Source organism: Pipistrellus kuhlii, unplaced genomic scaffold (genome assembly GCF_014108245.1).
Source record: "Pipistrellus kuhlii isolate mPipKuh1 unplaced genomic scaffold, mPipKuh1.p scaffold_m20_p_41, whole genome shotgun sequence".
In the NCBI taxonomy this organism is placed as follows: Eukaryota; Metazoa; Chordata; class Mammalia; order Chiroptera; family Vespertilionidae; genus Pipistrellus; species Pipistrellus kuhlii.
The window spans coordinates 857,984-872,763 of record NW_023425542.1 but is presented as its reverse complement, the minus strand read 5'-3'; the positions used below and the strand labels follow the sequence as shown (position 1 = coordinate 872,763).

Below are 14,780 nucleotides of genomic sequence, written 5' to 3'. Positions count from 1 at the left end.
GTTCTATGGAAGCCCACCCGTGCCTGGTACACGGTGGGCCCCCAGTAACTGGGGAAGGCTGGATAGAATGGCCTGGGTAAGGCCTAGTTATTGGGGAACTGGCTGCCCTGGGGGCTGCTCAGGGCAGCCTGGGCTGGCAACAAAGACTGCATTAAAGGAACATCCCAGCAGGGGAAGTTTTGCTCGGCAGGTTCCCTAAAAGTTTCCATTGTGCAAACCAAGGCCAAGACAGCCACAAGCACAACAAAAGGTGTGTAACAGGATCAGGGCTGCTGATAAGAGCAGCACAGACTAATCATTGATTCTCGAGAGATAAGGGGAGATGGACACAAAGAGCTGCAAAGATACCAGTCCATTTCTACAGAACTTTCCAGAAGGCCTCACCTCTGACTGCTTCTTTAAGTAGTCTGCGCAGAAAGGAGAAGTTGATGGGACAGGCACAATAGCATGACTTCCCAGGAGGCCAGGGGGGCTCCCTAGGCACTGAGCATCCTGTATTTTCCTTGGCTGTGGTGAGGCTTTAGAATTCAGGTGCTTGGGTCAAGTAAATGAAGAATAGCACCTCTGTGTGGGCCTTTATCCTTCCAATACATTTTTTAATTTTAATTTTAATTTTTTTATTTTAAAATATATTTTATTGATTTTCCACAGAGAGGAAGAGAGAGGGATAGAGAGTTAGAAACGTCGATGAGAGAGAAACATTGACCAGCTGGGATGTGCCTGCAACCAATGTACATGCCCTTGACTGGATTCGAACCCAGGACCTTTCAGTCTGCAGGCCGATGCTCTATCCACTGAGCCAAACCGGTTTCAACTCAATGCATTTTTTTTTTATTAGTTTCAGGTGTACACCCCAGTGATTAGACATTATATAACACACTAAGTGATAAATCTCATACCCATCAGATACCAGACATAGTTTTCAGGATATTATTGACTATGTCCCCTGTTTGCATCCCCATGACTGTTCTATAACCACCAATTTGTACTTCTTAATCCCTTCACCATTTTAACCCCCACCCCCACCTCCTTCCCATCTGGCAACCATCAAAATGTTCTCTGTATCTATGAGTCTGTTTCTGTTCTGCTTGTTCATTTATTTTGTGTGTGTTTTTAAGATTCAATTGTTGATAGATATGTATTTATTGCCATTTTATTGTTCACATTTTTAATCTTTTTTTTTTCTTTCTTCTTAAAGAAAACCCTTAACATTTCATGTTATACTGGTCTGATGGTGATGAACTCCTTTAGCTTTTTCTTGCCTGTGAGACTCTTTATATGTCTTTTGCCTCTAAATGAGAACTTTGCTGGGTAGAGTAATCTTGGTTATAGGCCCTTGCTTTTCATCACTTTGAATATTTCTTGCCACTCCCTTCTGGCCTGCAAAGTTTCTGTTGAGAAATTAGCTGATAGTCTTACGGGAGCTCTCTTGTAGGTAACTAACTGCTTTTCTCTTGCTGCTTTTAAGATTCTCTTTATCTTTAACTTTTTCCAGGGCATTTTGTATCCATCTCTTGCTGGGTGAAGTCAGGATGGCCGGAGACACTGAGTGACTTGCTTAAAGTCATGTAGCAAGCTACCGAGGGAACCATATTAGAACCCATTTCATGGTCCTTACCCCTGGCTTTGCAAAGCTCACAATGGCCCTAAAGCTGCTCACTCTTCCAAGTGGGGGAGCTGCCTGGAAACTCCCAGAGCAAAATTAACCTGGGAGGCCCTCCAGAGGTGCTCAGAAGTAACAATTGACTTCTTCTTTTTGGAAAAAAACAAACAAACCAAAGCTGAGTCCCCTAGAAATATCTACTTACAAGTCCTGGATGTGGGTAATCCTCCCAGGGCCAGCTGAGCCTCCGCACAGGGACCCATGGCAGCCTCAAAGCACTTTCCCTCATTGCTTCCATTCTTGCCCCAATCTACTCAGCTACCCACGTGAGCCTTTTAAGAGTAGAATCTGGTCTTATCCCAGCCCAGGACTCCATGGTTGCTAGCTATATATATATATACACACACAAATGCATGCCTGCCACAGTGTTCAGCTCACTCTTGCATTTCTGCCAGGTTTTCAATATGTTCTCATGTTTTCTCATCAGTCTCTCGTAACAGTTCCCTTAGAGGCATCATTAACCCTTTTGTGGTGGATGACAGTGAGGCCATGAAGTCAAACAAGTTGCTTCAGTTAAGCAGCAGCACCGAATACAAATCCAGGTTTTTGAACCCTAAGACCCAGGCCAAGGGGGAAGGCGGGCAGTCAGGGAAGGGGAGGGGCAACTAACGTTTAGGATAGGGGTGTCGAACTCAATCAGAGAAGGGGCCAAAATCTAAAATCCAGCCTAAATCGCGGGCCGAATGGTTTACTGAACAGTCATAAACTGTCATTGTGATGGAAACGCAGCGGAGTGCAGTGATGACAGCGTGGTGCGGGCCACATTGCAAGGCCTGGCGGGACGGATTTGGCCCGTGGGCCTTGTGTTTGACACATGTGGTTTAGGAGCACCTTCTGTATGTCTTTCCACCGGGATTATGAGTCCATTTCACAGTTGAGAAAACCAAGGCTTAGTAAGGTAGAGGATTGAGCAGCATCACCAAAGACCTCACAGCTGATGAATGCAAAGGGGTCAGATTTGGACTGGGGTCCACTGGGTTGTGTAGGCTACTTTCTCTGTCCTTCCAGACCAGGTTGTCTCTCTGCTCAAGTGTGAGGTGTTATTAACTGGCAGGTCAGTGGCCTGGTGTTTCCCAAACACTTGCTACAGGCCCTGTCCTCCTACTAGGCTCTGGAGACCTCAGATGTTATATCAGACACACCAGACACATGCACTACCCTCAGGAGCTTCCAGCCACCAGGGGACGGAGTTGTGAAAACATAAAACAGACAATGAAGGATGAGCCCTCATTGGCCGAGGAGAACAGGGAGACACCTCAGTAAAGCAAATGTTGTGTAATAAAGCAAGTCCCACAACTCTTTTGGTTTCCCAGTGCATATAATAGTTATGTTTATATTATACCGTAGCATATTCAATGTGTAATCACATTGTGTCTATAAAGTGTACATAACCTTAATTTAAAAATAGTTCATTGATAAAAACTGCTGACTATCACCTGGGCCTGGTGGAAAGATGCCGCCAACAGATGTGCTCAATGCAACGTTGCCATAAACCTTTAATTTGTAAAAAACAGAATATCTGCAAAGTGCAAATAAAGTGAAGCTCAACAAAATGAGGTATGCCTGTATTTAATTAGTTGGAACAACTTTAAATGTTTAATAACACGGAAAAAGCTCACAATAAAATGCTCAAGTGAACAAAGGAAGGCTAAAAACTATAGGGACCACTATGATTCAAAAATCTATTAAAAAATCAAAAAACTATCAAAGTTTTGTAATAATAAATTCTTAGAGTTGAATTACACAATGATGTATTGTTTCTTCTGGGTGAACTCCAATTTTAAAATGAGGCTAAAAAGGAAGTTGCAAAAAACCGAAAGAAACAAACTCTGTTAAGTTTTTAGCCCAAACCTCCATGGGTAATAACTGATGTGCGATAAGAAATTAAATTCTTAGTTCTATCTAGTTTGGCTGAAGGGATAGAGCATTGGCCTGTGGACTGAAGGGTCCCGGGTTCGATTCTGGTCCAGAGCACAGGCCCAGGGTTTTGGGCTTGATCCCCAGTGGGGGGTGTGCAGGAGGCAGCCGATCAATAATTCTCTCTCATCTTTGATGTTTCCATCTCTCTCTCCCTCTCCCTTCCTCTCTCTGAAATAAAAAAATATGTTTTTAAAAATTAAAATGTTAAAAAAAAGAAAAGAAATCAACTTCTTAGAGGAGTTCTCAAGAGCAGGTGTTGCAGGAAATGTAGGTGTGTTTTTTTATAATATATTTTATTGATTTTTTACAGAGAGTAAGAGAGAGGGTTAGGAGTTAGAAACATTGATGAGAGAGAAACATCCATCAGCTGCCTCCTGCACACTCCCTACTGGGTATGTGCCTGCAATCAAGGTACATGCCCTTGACCAGAATCGATGTTGGAGCCCTTCAGTCCACAGGCCGATGTTCTATCCACTGAGCCAAACCAGTTAGGGCAGGAAATGATGGTTTTGAGGTGTGAGCTGCATGCTACTCAGTCCCCGTAGCTAATTATAACTGCTGGCTTCATTGAGTGTTTACGACACATGGGTACTGTGATAGCTCTTCCCCCAAAATGTCTCCATTTCATCCAGGAGACAACGCTATGATGTTAGACAGTGACTCCAACTCTGACATCAATTCCAAAGCATGTTTTACCCCCACTCCAAAAACAATTCTCTGACACCAGCTGGGGGTCCTACATTTTAGCTTAATGCTGATTTTACTTACTGGTGTATAAGTACCGCGCGCTAACCGATTGCGCCACTGGAGCTCCTGATTTTACTTACTGGGAGACAGTGTCAAACTCTGCAGGTTAGGGGCTCAGTCCTATAAGAATGCCTCCTGCCCTACTCCTAAGCTGCCAATTATAAGCCCACGTGACAACTACAGATTTGACCTTCCAATGACCTCCTTCTTGTCATTTGCTAGAGCGACTCACAGAATTCAGGGAAACATGTGACTTCCTGGGTCACCGGTTTATTATAAAATGACATGAGTCTGGAACAGCCAGATGGGAGTGAGGCACAGGTAAGTGGGAAGGGCCATGGAGCTTGCATCGGGCAAAGTAACGGTCTCTGAGGGGCCACTCTCCCTAAATCTCCACGTGTTCATCAGCCTGGAAGCTCTCCAAACCGGGCCTTTTGGGTTTTACGGAGGCATCATTACCAAGGCCTGCTGCATTGGGCCATCAGGAATTGACTCAACCTCTAGACTGGAAGTTCCAACCTTCTAATCACATGGCGTCTCCCCTGTCAACTGGTCCCTGTCCTTGGGTGCCATTCACATAAGCTCATGTTAAAGGGGCTTGTTCTGAGCATCAAGCCACCTTTATTGCTCCTATCACTTAGAAAATTCCAAGGGTTTGAGAGTTCTGTGCCAGGAGTGGAACAATAACCAAATAGGCTATTTCTTACTACAAATCACAGTATTACAGGCACGATGCTACTGAGTGCTTCCCACGTGCCAGGCAATATTGTCTTGTGTCCCCACACGTATTCACTCATCACTCCTCCAAGAGCTGTGCTGCACACGAGGACACTGAAGCACAGAGAAGTGAAGGAACTTGGCTGATGTCACAAGGTGACAGAGAGAGGCAGAGACAGACCTGGAACGGCCTGCATTTCCAAAGCTCATGCTCTCAAAAGAGCTTGGCATTGACAAGAGTGCCAAACCCACCACGAGGCAATACCGCCCCTGCTAACACAGAAAGAGTGGCCTTCTCCATTCCAACCTGACGTTAATAAACTTTCCTTACCATTTGTTGGACTTGACACATTTTTTAAAAATATATATTTTATTGATTTTTCACAGAGAGAAAGAGAGAGTGATAGAGAGTTACAATAGAAACATTGATGAGAGAGAAAATCATCGATCAGATGCCTCTTGCACACCCCCTACTGGAGATGTGCCCGCAACCAAAGGTACATGCCCTTGACCGGAATCGAACCTGGGATATTTCAGTCCGCAGGCCGATGCTCTATCCACTGGGCCAAACCGGTTTTGGCTGGACTTGGCACACATTTTGGTGTGAATGCCGGTGTAAACCTCACTCTAGGATAATGGGTCAGTTGGTGAAGGGGTCAAACCCAAGAGCTCTCATGCAATGTTCCTGTGCGGACTTCAAAGTCATTCTGGGTGACACTTTTGACAGGCCCATACATACGGATCATTGCTCCAGGAGGACTCAGCTAGAATTTCCCCTTCCTTGGTTTAAAAGGTACCCCTGTTCAGCCAGTGTGGCGCAGTAGTTGAGCACTGACCCATGAACCAGCAGGTCAAAGTTTGATTCCCAGTCAGAGCACAGGCCCGGGCTGCTCTTTCAGCCCTGACTGCAGGATGAAGATGTTTTTATCAAGAGCCTCAGCTGACATGTAACATGAGAGAAAAATACACTCACGCTGCTTTGTGTGCAGGACTCCATGTGCGTACATACCTGCGTGAGTGCCACTGTAGTTTAGTGTTGTTTGTTATTGCGGCATAACGAGTCTGAGCTGTCTGCTTCAGGGTTTTGCAAAGAAACCCTGAACAAGGAACCGGAGGACAACCCAAGCACGCAGACTCAGAGAGGTGGTCCAGGGGAGTCTTTCTCCCCCAAAGCAAACAGAGCAGGGCCCCAATGAGACTGACCACCCACTTTTGGGGGATCCCCTTGTCTCCCTTGGCCTCAGCTTTGGGTGGGGAATCCCAACAAAAGGCCCCAGTTCTAGGCCCTGGGCCTTTCCCTGCCCACTTCCTCCTCAGGCTGCCCCTCACTGCGGCCACCACAGCCACAGGAGGACTTGGGAGGCTGGTGGCTCCCTCCTCTCAAGAGGGACCACAAAGTAGTCCCAAGTATGGGCTGGGACTTACCCAGAGCCCTGGAACCACGTGTGTAGCAGGCTCATTCCACTCCTCCTTTCGGCTTAATCCTGCAGGAGGATTAACAGCAACAACAACAAACACTAACTGTTATTGTCCCCTGTATGAGCCTAAGCACCTTATTATTTTTTTTAAAAAGATCTAATTGGCTTTATTGAGAGATTCATGAATCAGGCAGCATCCCATCTAGCACTTTATTTATTTGTTTAAAAATATATTTTTATTTATTTCAGAGAGGTAGGGAGAGGGAGAGAGTGATAGAAACATCAATGATGAGAATAATTGATTGGCTGCCTCCTGCATGCCCCCTACTGGGGATCGAGCCTGCAACCTGGGCATCTGCCCATGTCCAGAATTGAACCCAGGATCCTTCAGTCTTTAGGCGGACGCTCTATCCACTGAGCCAAGCCGGCTAGGGCTCTAGACACTTTAGACACACTAACTCCACTGAGGGAGGCACCGCTATCCCACTGTAGGACCCTGGTGCCCAAAGTCACACAGGGAGAAAAAGCAGCCCTGGGGTGCCATCACAGGCTGTGTTGTTCCTGCAGTCTGTGCTCCAGCACGAGGCTAAGGAAGGAACCGCCGAACAGGAAGACAAGGAGAAAGGTAGGTTCAGCGAAGCAACATGGCAAAAATACATATTACTGCTGCTCTCTGTTACTGTCTGGGTTTGGGGCAGGCAGACCTCAGGGACCAGAGGTATGGGGAGCAGTGAAGTAATATAAAGAAAGAGCAAAACAAAACGCATTCAGTGAGTGAACACGAATCAAGGTTAGAAAAGTTATGTTACCTAAAGGATTTTTGGTTTGGGTGTTGATAGTCTTTTCAGCAAAGCTGGGTACTGAACTTTCTAAAAGTTTAAAAATGGAAAATGAGCCTGACTGGCATGGTTCAGCGGCTGAGCATTGACCTATAAACCAGGAGGTCATGGTTCAGTTCCGGTCAGGGCACAGGCCTGGGTTGTGGGCTTGATCCCCAGTTCGGGGGAGTGCAGTCGATCAATGATTCTCTCTCATCGTTGATGTTTCTATCTCTCTCTCCCTCTCCCTTCCTCTCTGAAATCAATAACTATATATATATATATATATATATATATATATATATATATATATATATATATAATGGAAACTGAGATTCTACTGCATGGCTCTGGGAGGAAGTCCCAAACCCAGAGGAGTAAGCTGCCTCCATCCCTAAGTGCCCTGGTTGGTCCCTTGGTCTCCTAATCAGAAAGGAGACATCCCATCAGACTCAATGTCCTGGTTCCATTGGGAAGGCTTGTGCTTTCTGACCGAGTTCCAAGAAGCTGGGGCGGCTGGGGGGTGGGTTGGGTTGGAGAGACCTAGAAAGGATTGCTCTGGGGGCAGAGAGATGGGAAAGAAGCAGCTGGGCAAAGGAGAAGAGCAGAACTTCCAGACTCTCCTTCGGTCCAGCACGATTCCCTCTTCCTCCAAGAAGCCTTCCCGATCAGCCTGACCTTGCACGATGCTCCCCGCTTGCACTTCTAGAGCACATGTTGACGTGTAACACGCTCAGCGCATCCCTACTCCCCACTTCCAGCTTCTTTCCTAAGGTTGGTGATAAAATGTCAAGTCCATTTGGCCCTTGGGTTTCTAAAGGATTGTAGTAGCTAACTAGTGTCTAGGTTAGTTCCCACAGCCCAGTTACTCTCATTAAGAGGCAGGACTACACAAGTCCACACAAGGCTCATGTGTGTCCCTCTCCCATGACCTCAAGAGAGCATCTAGGGTGTTTGCAGCCCCAGAAGCACCTGCTGAGAACATCTAAGAAAGGGTGCTTGGAGAGCAGTAGATACCCCAACTGACTTCACCACTTCTGCAGTTGGTAGAAGGTGCTAAATATTTGATCTGGGGAGACTATGAGGTTCTTTCTTTCCTCTTTGAGATTCCTACACTTTCTTTCCTGCTGGACACTGCATGATGGGGGAGGGGGGTGTCACTAAGGTTTGCTATATAAATTAACAATTGTACACACTCTATAACCTTAGACTCTAGCAGTTCACCAAAATCTAGGCCCTCTGCTTCTGCTTGGACACAGGTGTGGACCACATTTCCCAGTCTCCCTTGCAGTTGGGTATGGTCACATAACTGGTTCTAGCCAATGGAATACAAGCACAAGTAACACTTCCAGGATTGGACTTGGTAAATCCGCCCACAAGCCTCCTCCAGGTGGTTTCCTCTGCCAGCCTATTGGGTGGAGTCAACCATGGGAAACTGGAAGCTGTGTGCTGAAGGTGGCAGGGCCTCCATCAGCCAGGATCCCTGAGCCTTACCCACGGACCAGGAATGGTGCATATGAGTGGGAAACTAGCCTCTTCTATGGTTAAGCCATTAGACATTTTTATCATCGTCCCAGCAGCTGGCTGATCTCCCACCTCCACGTTCTGCGTAGCCTGGCTCCATCTGCCTGACAGTCACCCAATATGGTTTCCTTATTGTCTCCTCCCTCCACCCCAACCTAAGCTCTGAGAGGCAGGGACTGGGTTTTGTTTCTTGTGTGTCCCCAGTGGGAGGACAGTGCCTGACACAGAGCAGATGCTTCATAACAATCTGTTGGACACACAAGTGAGAGAGTTCCGTTTTACCCATTCTTCGTGAGTCCTGGTCTCCATAGCCAGGACCCTAGGACAGCAAGAGTGGGAACCAGCCTCTGCCTTCAGTTTCTCCTCCAACCGCGAGCTAGAAAACCAGCCTTTATCTCACACACTCACCCTCAGGACCCAGCCTGGGCCCCCTCCTGCCTGGCACCCTCTCAAATCCTTCTCACCACGGTCTGTGAGGAACCGGCTGAAGAAATGAACGCAGTCCCCAGAGACAAGATGCTAAGTTACCAAACTCAAGCAGGTGGAGGCCTGAGGAAGCGATTATATTCTTGTTCTCACGAGCCTGGAACGTAAACGCTTTGAACTTTCCAGTCCTGCATCGGAGCCTGGCTATACATCTGCACACATTCCGGCCTCCAGATAACCTTCCGATGATCTCCCGGAGGGCTCGTGTGCTCAGACCACATGACATCACCCTGACCACTGGACATGACCAGACCTCCTGGCACCCATCCTCCAGGTCACCTGACATCCGGTAATGGCCCTGGAGGCCCGCTAAGAATGCAGGGCCAGAATGTGCTTTATATGATAAGAATTCTCAACTTTTCTTTCTTCTTTGGAACATTTCTGGGTTGTTGCCTGGCCTGTGGACTGAATCGCTATCATTTATTTCTAGCCGAATCCTCCAGACTCTTTGAATTCATTCAATAACCGTGGCCTCTGTGCCCCTCAGCCCGGGGCACAGTCACACCTGCCACACTGCACAGCGAGTGCGGATGTCTGTCTTTATCACCCACCATGCCCCACCCGCTGTTAGACTGGGAGACCCTGGAAGCCAGGGCTCTCTTATTCATCTTGGCATAGTCCCAGGGGTGGGCATAAGTGCCTCTTAGGAAACAAGCATTCCAAAATATTTAGTAAATGTTTAAAAATATGTAGATAATAGTTATCCTATATAATAAAGATATAATATGCAAATGGTCATTACGCCATGAAGCGTAACGACCGACCACATAACAACTGGATCACAAATCAGCAGGAGGGTGGGGCAGTGAGCTACCAGTGGGCGGCGGAGAACTACAGCAAGCTGTGAGGGAGGACAGGGGGGAGCTATGGGAGGATGGCAGTGAGCTATTGGAGAGCTTCTGGTGCACGAATTCATGCACAGGGCTACTAGTGTAAACATAAATTACTTAAGTATATACTATATAAGTGTGTTATATACTTATAATACTTATATACTACTTAATAAATATTTTATTTATTTATTTATTTATTTATTTATTTATTTAGTTTTTTTGGTTAATCCTCATCCAAGGATATTTTCCCACTAATTTTTAGAGAGAGTGGAGGGGGAGGGAGAGACACACAGAGAGAAACATCAATGTGAGAGAGACACATTGATTTGTTGCATCCTGCACTCATCGATTGGGGCCAGGGGTTGAGCCTGCAACTGAGGTATGTGTCCTTGACCGGAATAAAATCTGTGACCCTTCTGTCAGCAGGCAATGCTTTATCCATTGAGCCAAACCAGCTAGGGCTATTTTCTTTCCTTTAACTGTTGTCACTATTGCTAACTAAGAGTAAAAAGCTGCCCACACTCCCTGGACCTAGTTATAAGAGGATTTAAGCTGGTACTTGGAATATTCTTCAGATTCTTCTAACAGGCTTTTGGGCCCTTAATATGGGGCATGGCCCACGAGAGGCGGGGGAAGCCCAAACGCTCTTATTGTGTCTCAGTACAAACCCACCCTGGATTGGAGGTCCCTAAACGTTTCCCCATTGAGGTGCAAGCCCAACCCCATGCACACATAGGGGTTTTGTCTTTCAAAGCGCTTGCTCCTTGAGGCGACTACTGTGCCCATTTGACAGATGAGAAAACAGAGGCCCAGAGGGGATCAGTGACTTGTCTGAGATCATGAGTGTGTCTGGGCTGTCACCACGCCCCAGGGCCCCAGACGTTCCTGCTCCATCTCTCCCCTCTCTCCAGCCTGGGCGGACAGGAGGAAACCCCACAGCGGCCTCCAGGAAGCCAGCCAGCAGGCAGCGACACAGGGAGCGGAAACTGACAGTGACCCGGCAATGGCGTCCGCGCTGAGAACTTCCCCTGGTTCTAATTCTACACCCTCCGGCCCGGGGGGCGGGTGGGGGGGGTGGGGGGGCCTGTGGTTAGAGGCGCAGCATCTGCTGCTGTGGTCGGAGGCCGAGCAGAAGGACGGGTACTCACTCGACTTTTCTTCTCTGATGGTGTACTCGAGCACCTCGGACGAGCTCCCGTTCCGGGAAGGGAAGTGGACACAGAGCACCAGGTGCCTCGAGCCGCCGTCCCTGCGCACCAGGAAGGTCTGCAACAGAGAAGGGGGCTGTGTGAACCCACCAGGATAACAGAGAGACGGGAGTCATCTGGAATGTTCCAGAAACAAGCAGGCGGGGCAGACAGTCAAGCATCTCTCAGGAGAATGGGGGATTCTGGCCAACGAGCCACGTGTCACCCAGCCCATGTCCAACGGCCATTTTCTCATTTGCCCACAGATCGGGGTTCCACTAAATTGTTGTTTCCCCAAGAATTCTGTGCTGGAGACAGGGTTAGGCAGGAGGGGTTTAACACACAGAGTCCCATGTCCCATCTCCGAGATGCTGGTTTGGTTGCGGAGGGGGGGGGGGGGTGTCCCCAGAATCAGCTGATTTTGACCCGGGTGGTGGTCCAGGATCCACACTTAGGAGAGTCCTAACGTCCATGAGTCAGGTTGAATGTCAGCTCTCTGGGGAGGCCGGTGGACACGGTCACAGACATGGGTCCATTCACACTATTGTCCCCACAGAAATGAAAACAGCTAACGATTACCATAGAGCTTTCTTTGGGACAGGAACTGTGATAAATACTTTGCATACATTCACTTGCTCCTTCCTATCAATAACCCTCTGACTTGAGCTGTGTTGTCCCCATTTCACAGATGAAGAAACAGAGGCGCTCGCAGATCCTGACGGGGCCCCTCTCCTCTGGCTGCTGTGATGCCTGAGTGCATGCCCATCGGGGCCTGGCTCCCCGGGTGGGACTGTCCTTTCTCCTCCTGTGGGTTTGCTGGGGTCGAATGAGACAACGCCGCTCAGCCTGGAGGATGCGTCTCTCTCTCTCTAGTAACTGAGGCGTCACCAGACTACACCAGACTGGTGTTCACAGCCCCCCACTTCTGCTTCCCCAGTGCTTCCGCTCCATGAAGAGGCTGCACCTCCCACCGCCATCCTGGGGAGGGGGTCCCTGCTTCATTCACAAACTCTGCCCTCCTTCCAGGAGAGGATCGACACCTTCTAGAATGTCCCCAGCCTACAGGGGCACAGCCTCCCCTGAGGAGGGGGGCTGGGTGTCCTTAGCCAAGGAAAGGTCATGCCTTCCTTTCCTGAGAAAGGAGTTGGTCACGGAGGCACCGCCCCTCCCTCACATCCCATCCAGGTCCAGAGCTGGGAAGACCAGGAGTCCCGCCAAAGCGGCAGAGGGAAGGTGGGGTGGAGGGCCCTGGGGAGGGGGGCTGGGACAGCTCAGAGACGTGGCCCACACATGAGGGGCTCTGGAGGACCACTGAGACGGCCCTTCCCCCCTTTTCCCACCGAGGCCCACGTTTCTACCAGCCCCCCGTGATGCCCCAATTTCTCTGCCATTGCTATTATGATCATATTACTTTGTCATTAACACAATGTTGCTATAACGGTTAATGAAGCATAATAATATCGTTATTATTGATAGTAACAGCTAACTCGTATCACCTCCCTCCTCCGCCCCAAGCCCTAACACCAGTTCCTCAGAGTCCACAGTCTTAGTTCTCTTACTAACACATGGGGGCGGGTGCTGTGATTATCCCCATCTCATAGGGAAGGAAACGAAGAGCATTCCGTCATGCCCAAGGCCGAAAGGTGAGGAAGTGCTGGCCCTGGATCTGAGCTCAGGCACCGCCCTACCCTCCACCAGCCCAGAGGGTGCCCTTGCCTGAAGGCTGTGCTCTCCCTCCTGAGGGAGCCTGTCCCCCTGGGGGCAGTGACACAAAGAGCCTCTTAGTCATTGAACGGGGGCTGCCCATGAGTTCACCAGCCCCTCTCTTGGAGCACGCTGAGGCAGAAAGGACGGGAGGGTGGGAGGGAGGCTTCCGGGGCAGAGAGGAGGAGCAAGCGGGATGCTGCCTGCAAAGGGGCCCACGCTGGAGGGGCCCTTCTCCAGGGGACCGTCAGGAAGGCGGCTCCCTTCCAGACGCCGCCGTCCTCTGCTCCGTGGTGTCCTGGGCTCCCAGTACGCCTGGCCTTGCTCTGAGCTGAGCCAGGAGCACGTGGTCTTTCAGAGAAAGGAGGTCCCTCTGCCCCTTCCTCCGAGGACCAAGTGGGAACCAGTGATCAAGGGAACGGGAGAGAGTGTGTGTGTGTGTGAGAATGAGTGTGGGGGTGATTTACAAAAATACATCTGGCCTTTGTCCCCTTTCCTGGCAAAGCTTCAGAAATCCCTGGAATTTCCTGAGTGACAGGATAGGAGTGTCTTCTGTTATTCACAAATAGCCCCTCGCTACCACACCTGAGTTTAAGCTAACAGGTGACTCCTGGTGGGCCCTGAGTTTCAAAGGGGGTTGGAATTGCAGCCCCCTCCCTTCCCCTGACTCTCCACCCCTCCCCCCTCCCCTCCTAATAGACCTCTGTAGCCAGAAGCTCAGAGGAGCCCTGGTTGGTGACACATCGGTGTACTGGGAGGGTGATGGGCCCAGACCCACCAGGAGGGGGGCTGGGGCTTGCATGAGGACTTGTCAGAGGCCAGCAGGGGAGCAGCCAGCTCTGAGTTCTGTGGGCCTGGGAAATTCCACGGCTTCCCTGAGCCTCAGTGTTCTGGTCTGCAAATGGGGTTACTAACACCGAAGACCACCCACCGAAGCCAGAAAGGAAGTCAAAGCCCTCAGGGTTGGGAGAAGTACCTGAGATACTGCCTAGGAGCATGCCCTTCTGGACACGTGGGTCTCCACAGACGACCCCACCCCCACCCCGCTGCTGGCCTTTGTTCCTCGGTCTCCATCTAGAACCACACGTGCTTACTGTGGAGAGAAGGAGGAGGGGCTTCCTGGAGAGAGGGAACCAGTCGGTAGGAAGGAGCCACAAGTTAAAAGAGTGGCTAAGGCCTGCGCTCCGGCCCAGGCACCTGACACGGGGCATCACCCAGTTCTCGCCACAGGCCTCTGGGGCTGGTCCTATTACTGCTCCCTCTGATGGATGAAGGTATGGGGCACAGACAGACCAAAGGAACCCAGGGCCATGTGGACAGGAAGTGCAGACACAGGATGCAGCCCCAGGTGTCACCGTGAGCATCTCGCTTATCTCTTGCCATCACCTGCATGATCTAGTACTTACTTCCTCGGGGGCCGGCGTGAGGGGGTGGTGTGAGGGGTGGAACGCTCCTCTGGCTGGTCTCTGACAAGCCCTCAGTTCTGAACCCGAAGTCCCCCCTCTGTCAGCATGGCTACAGCTCACCCAGCACCTCCTCTGCCGTGGCCGAGTCCCGGGCTTCTCATCTGAGGAGCCAAGACAGGCCCTGGGGGAAAGGGGGCGGGGGTATAAGAGACTGCTAGTTAGTGGGGAGGAGGCACTCACAGGTGCCTGCTGTGGGCACAACTCCACCAAGTGGTCTGTTCTGGCCACTGTCCTTTGGAGTAAGAGGGCCTGCTCCTCATTCCCCTTCAGGGAGCTTTAGCTGCTCAGCTAGTCACA

General features: G+C 49.7%; 1 protein-coding gene across 5 annotated transcripts in view; it reads right to left on the bottom strand.

The window, feature by feature from the left end:
* Positions 1–14,780, bottom strand: part of RIN3 (Ras and Rab interactor 3) — a 126,435-nt gene that overhangs the window by 74,078 nt on the left and 37,577 nt on the right. For all 5 annotated transcript variants that reach the window (XM_045571937.1, XM_036411574.2, XM_036411571.2 and 2 more), the window contains exon 3: positions 11,275–11,392. In XM_045571937.1, coding sequence (XP_045427893.1) covers positions 11,275–11,392 — 118 coding nt within the window. The remainder of the gene's footprint in view (positions 1–11,274; positions 11,393–14,780) is intronic.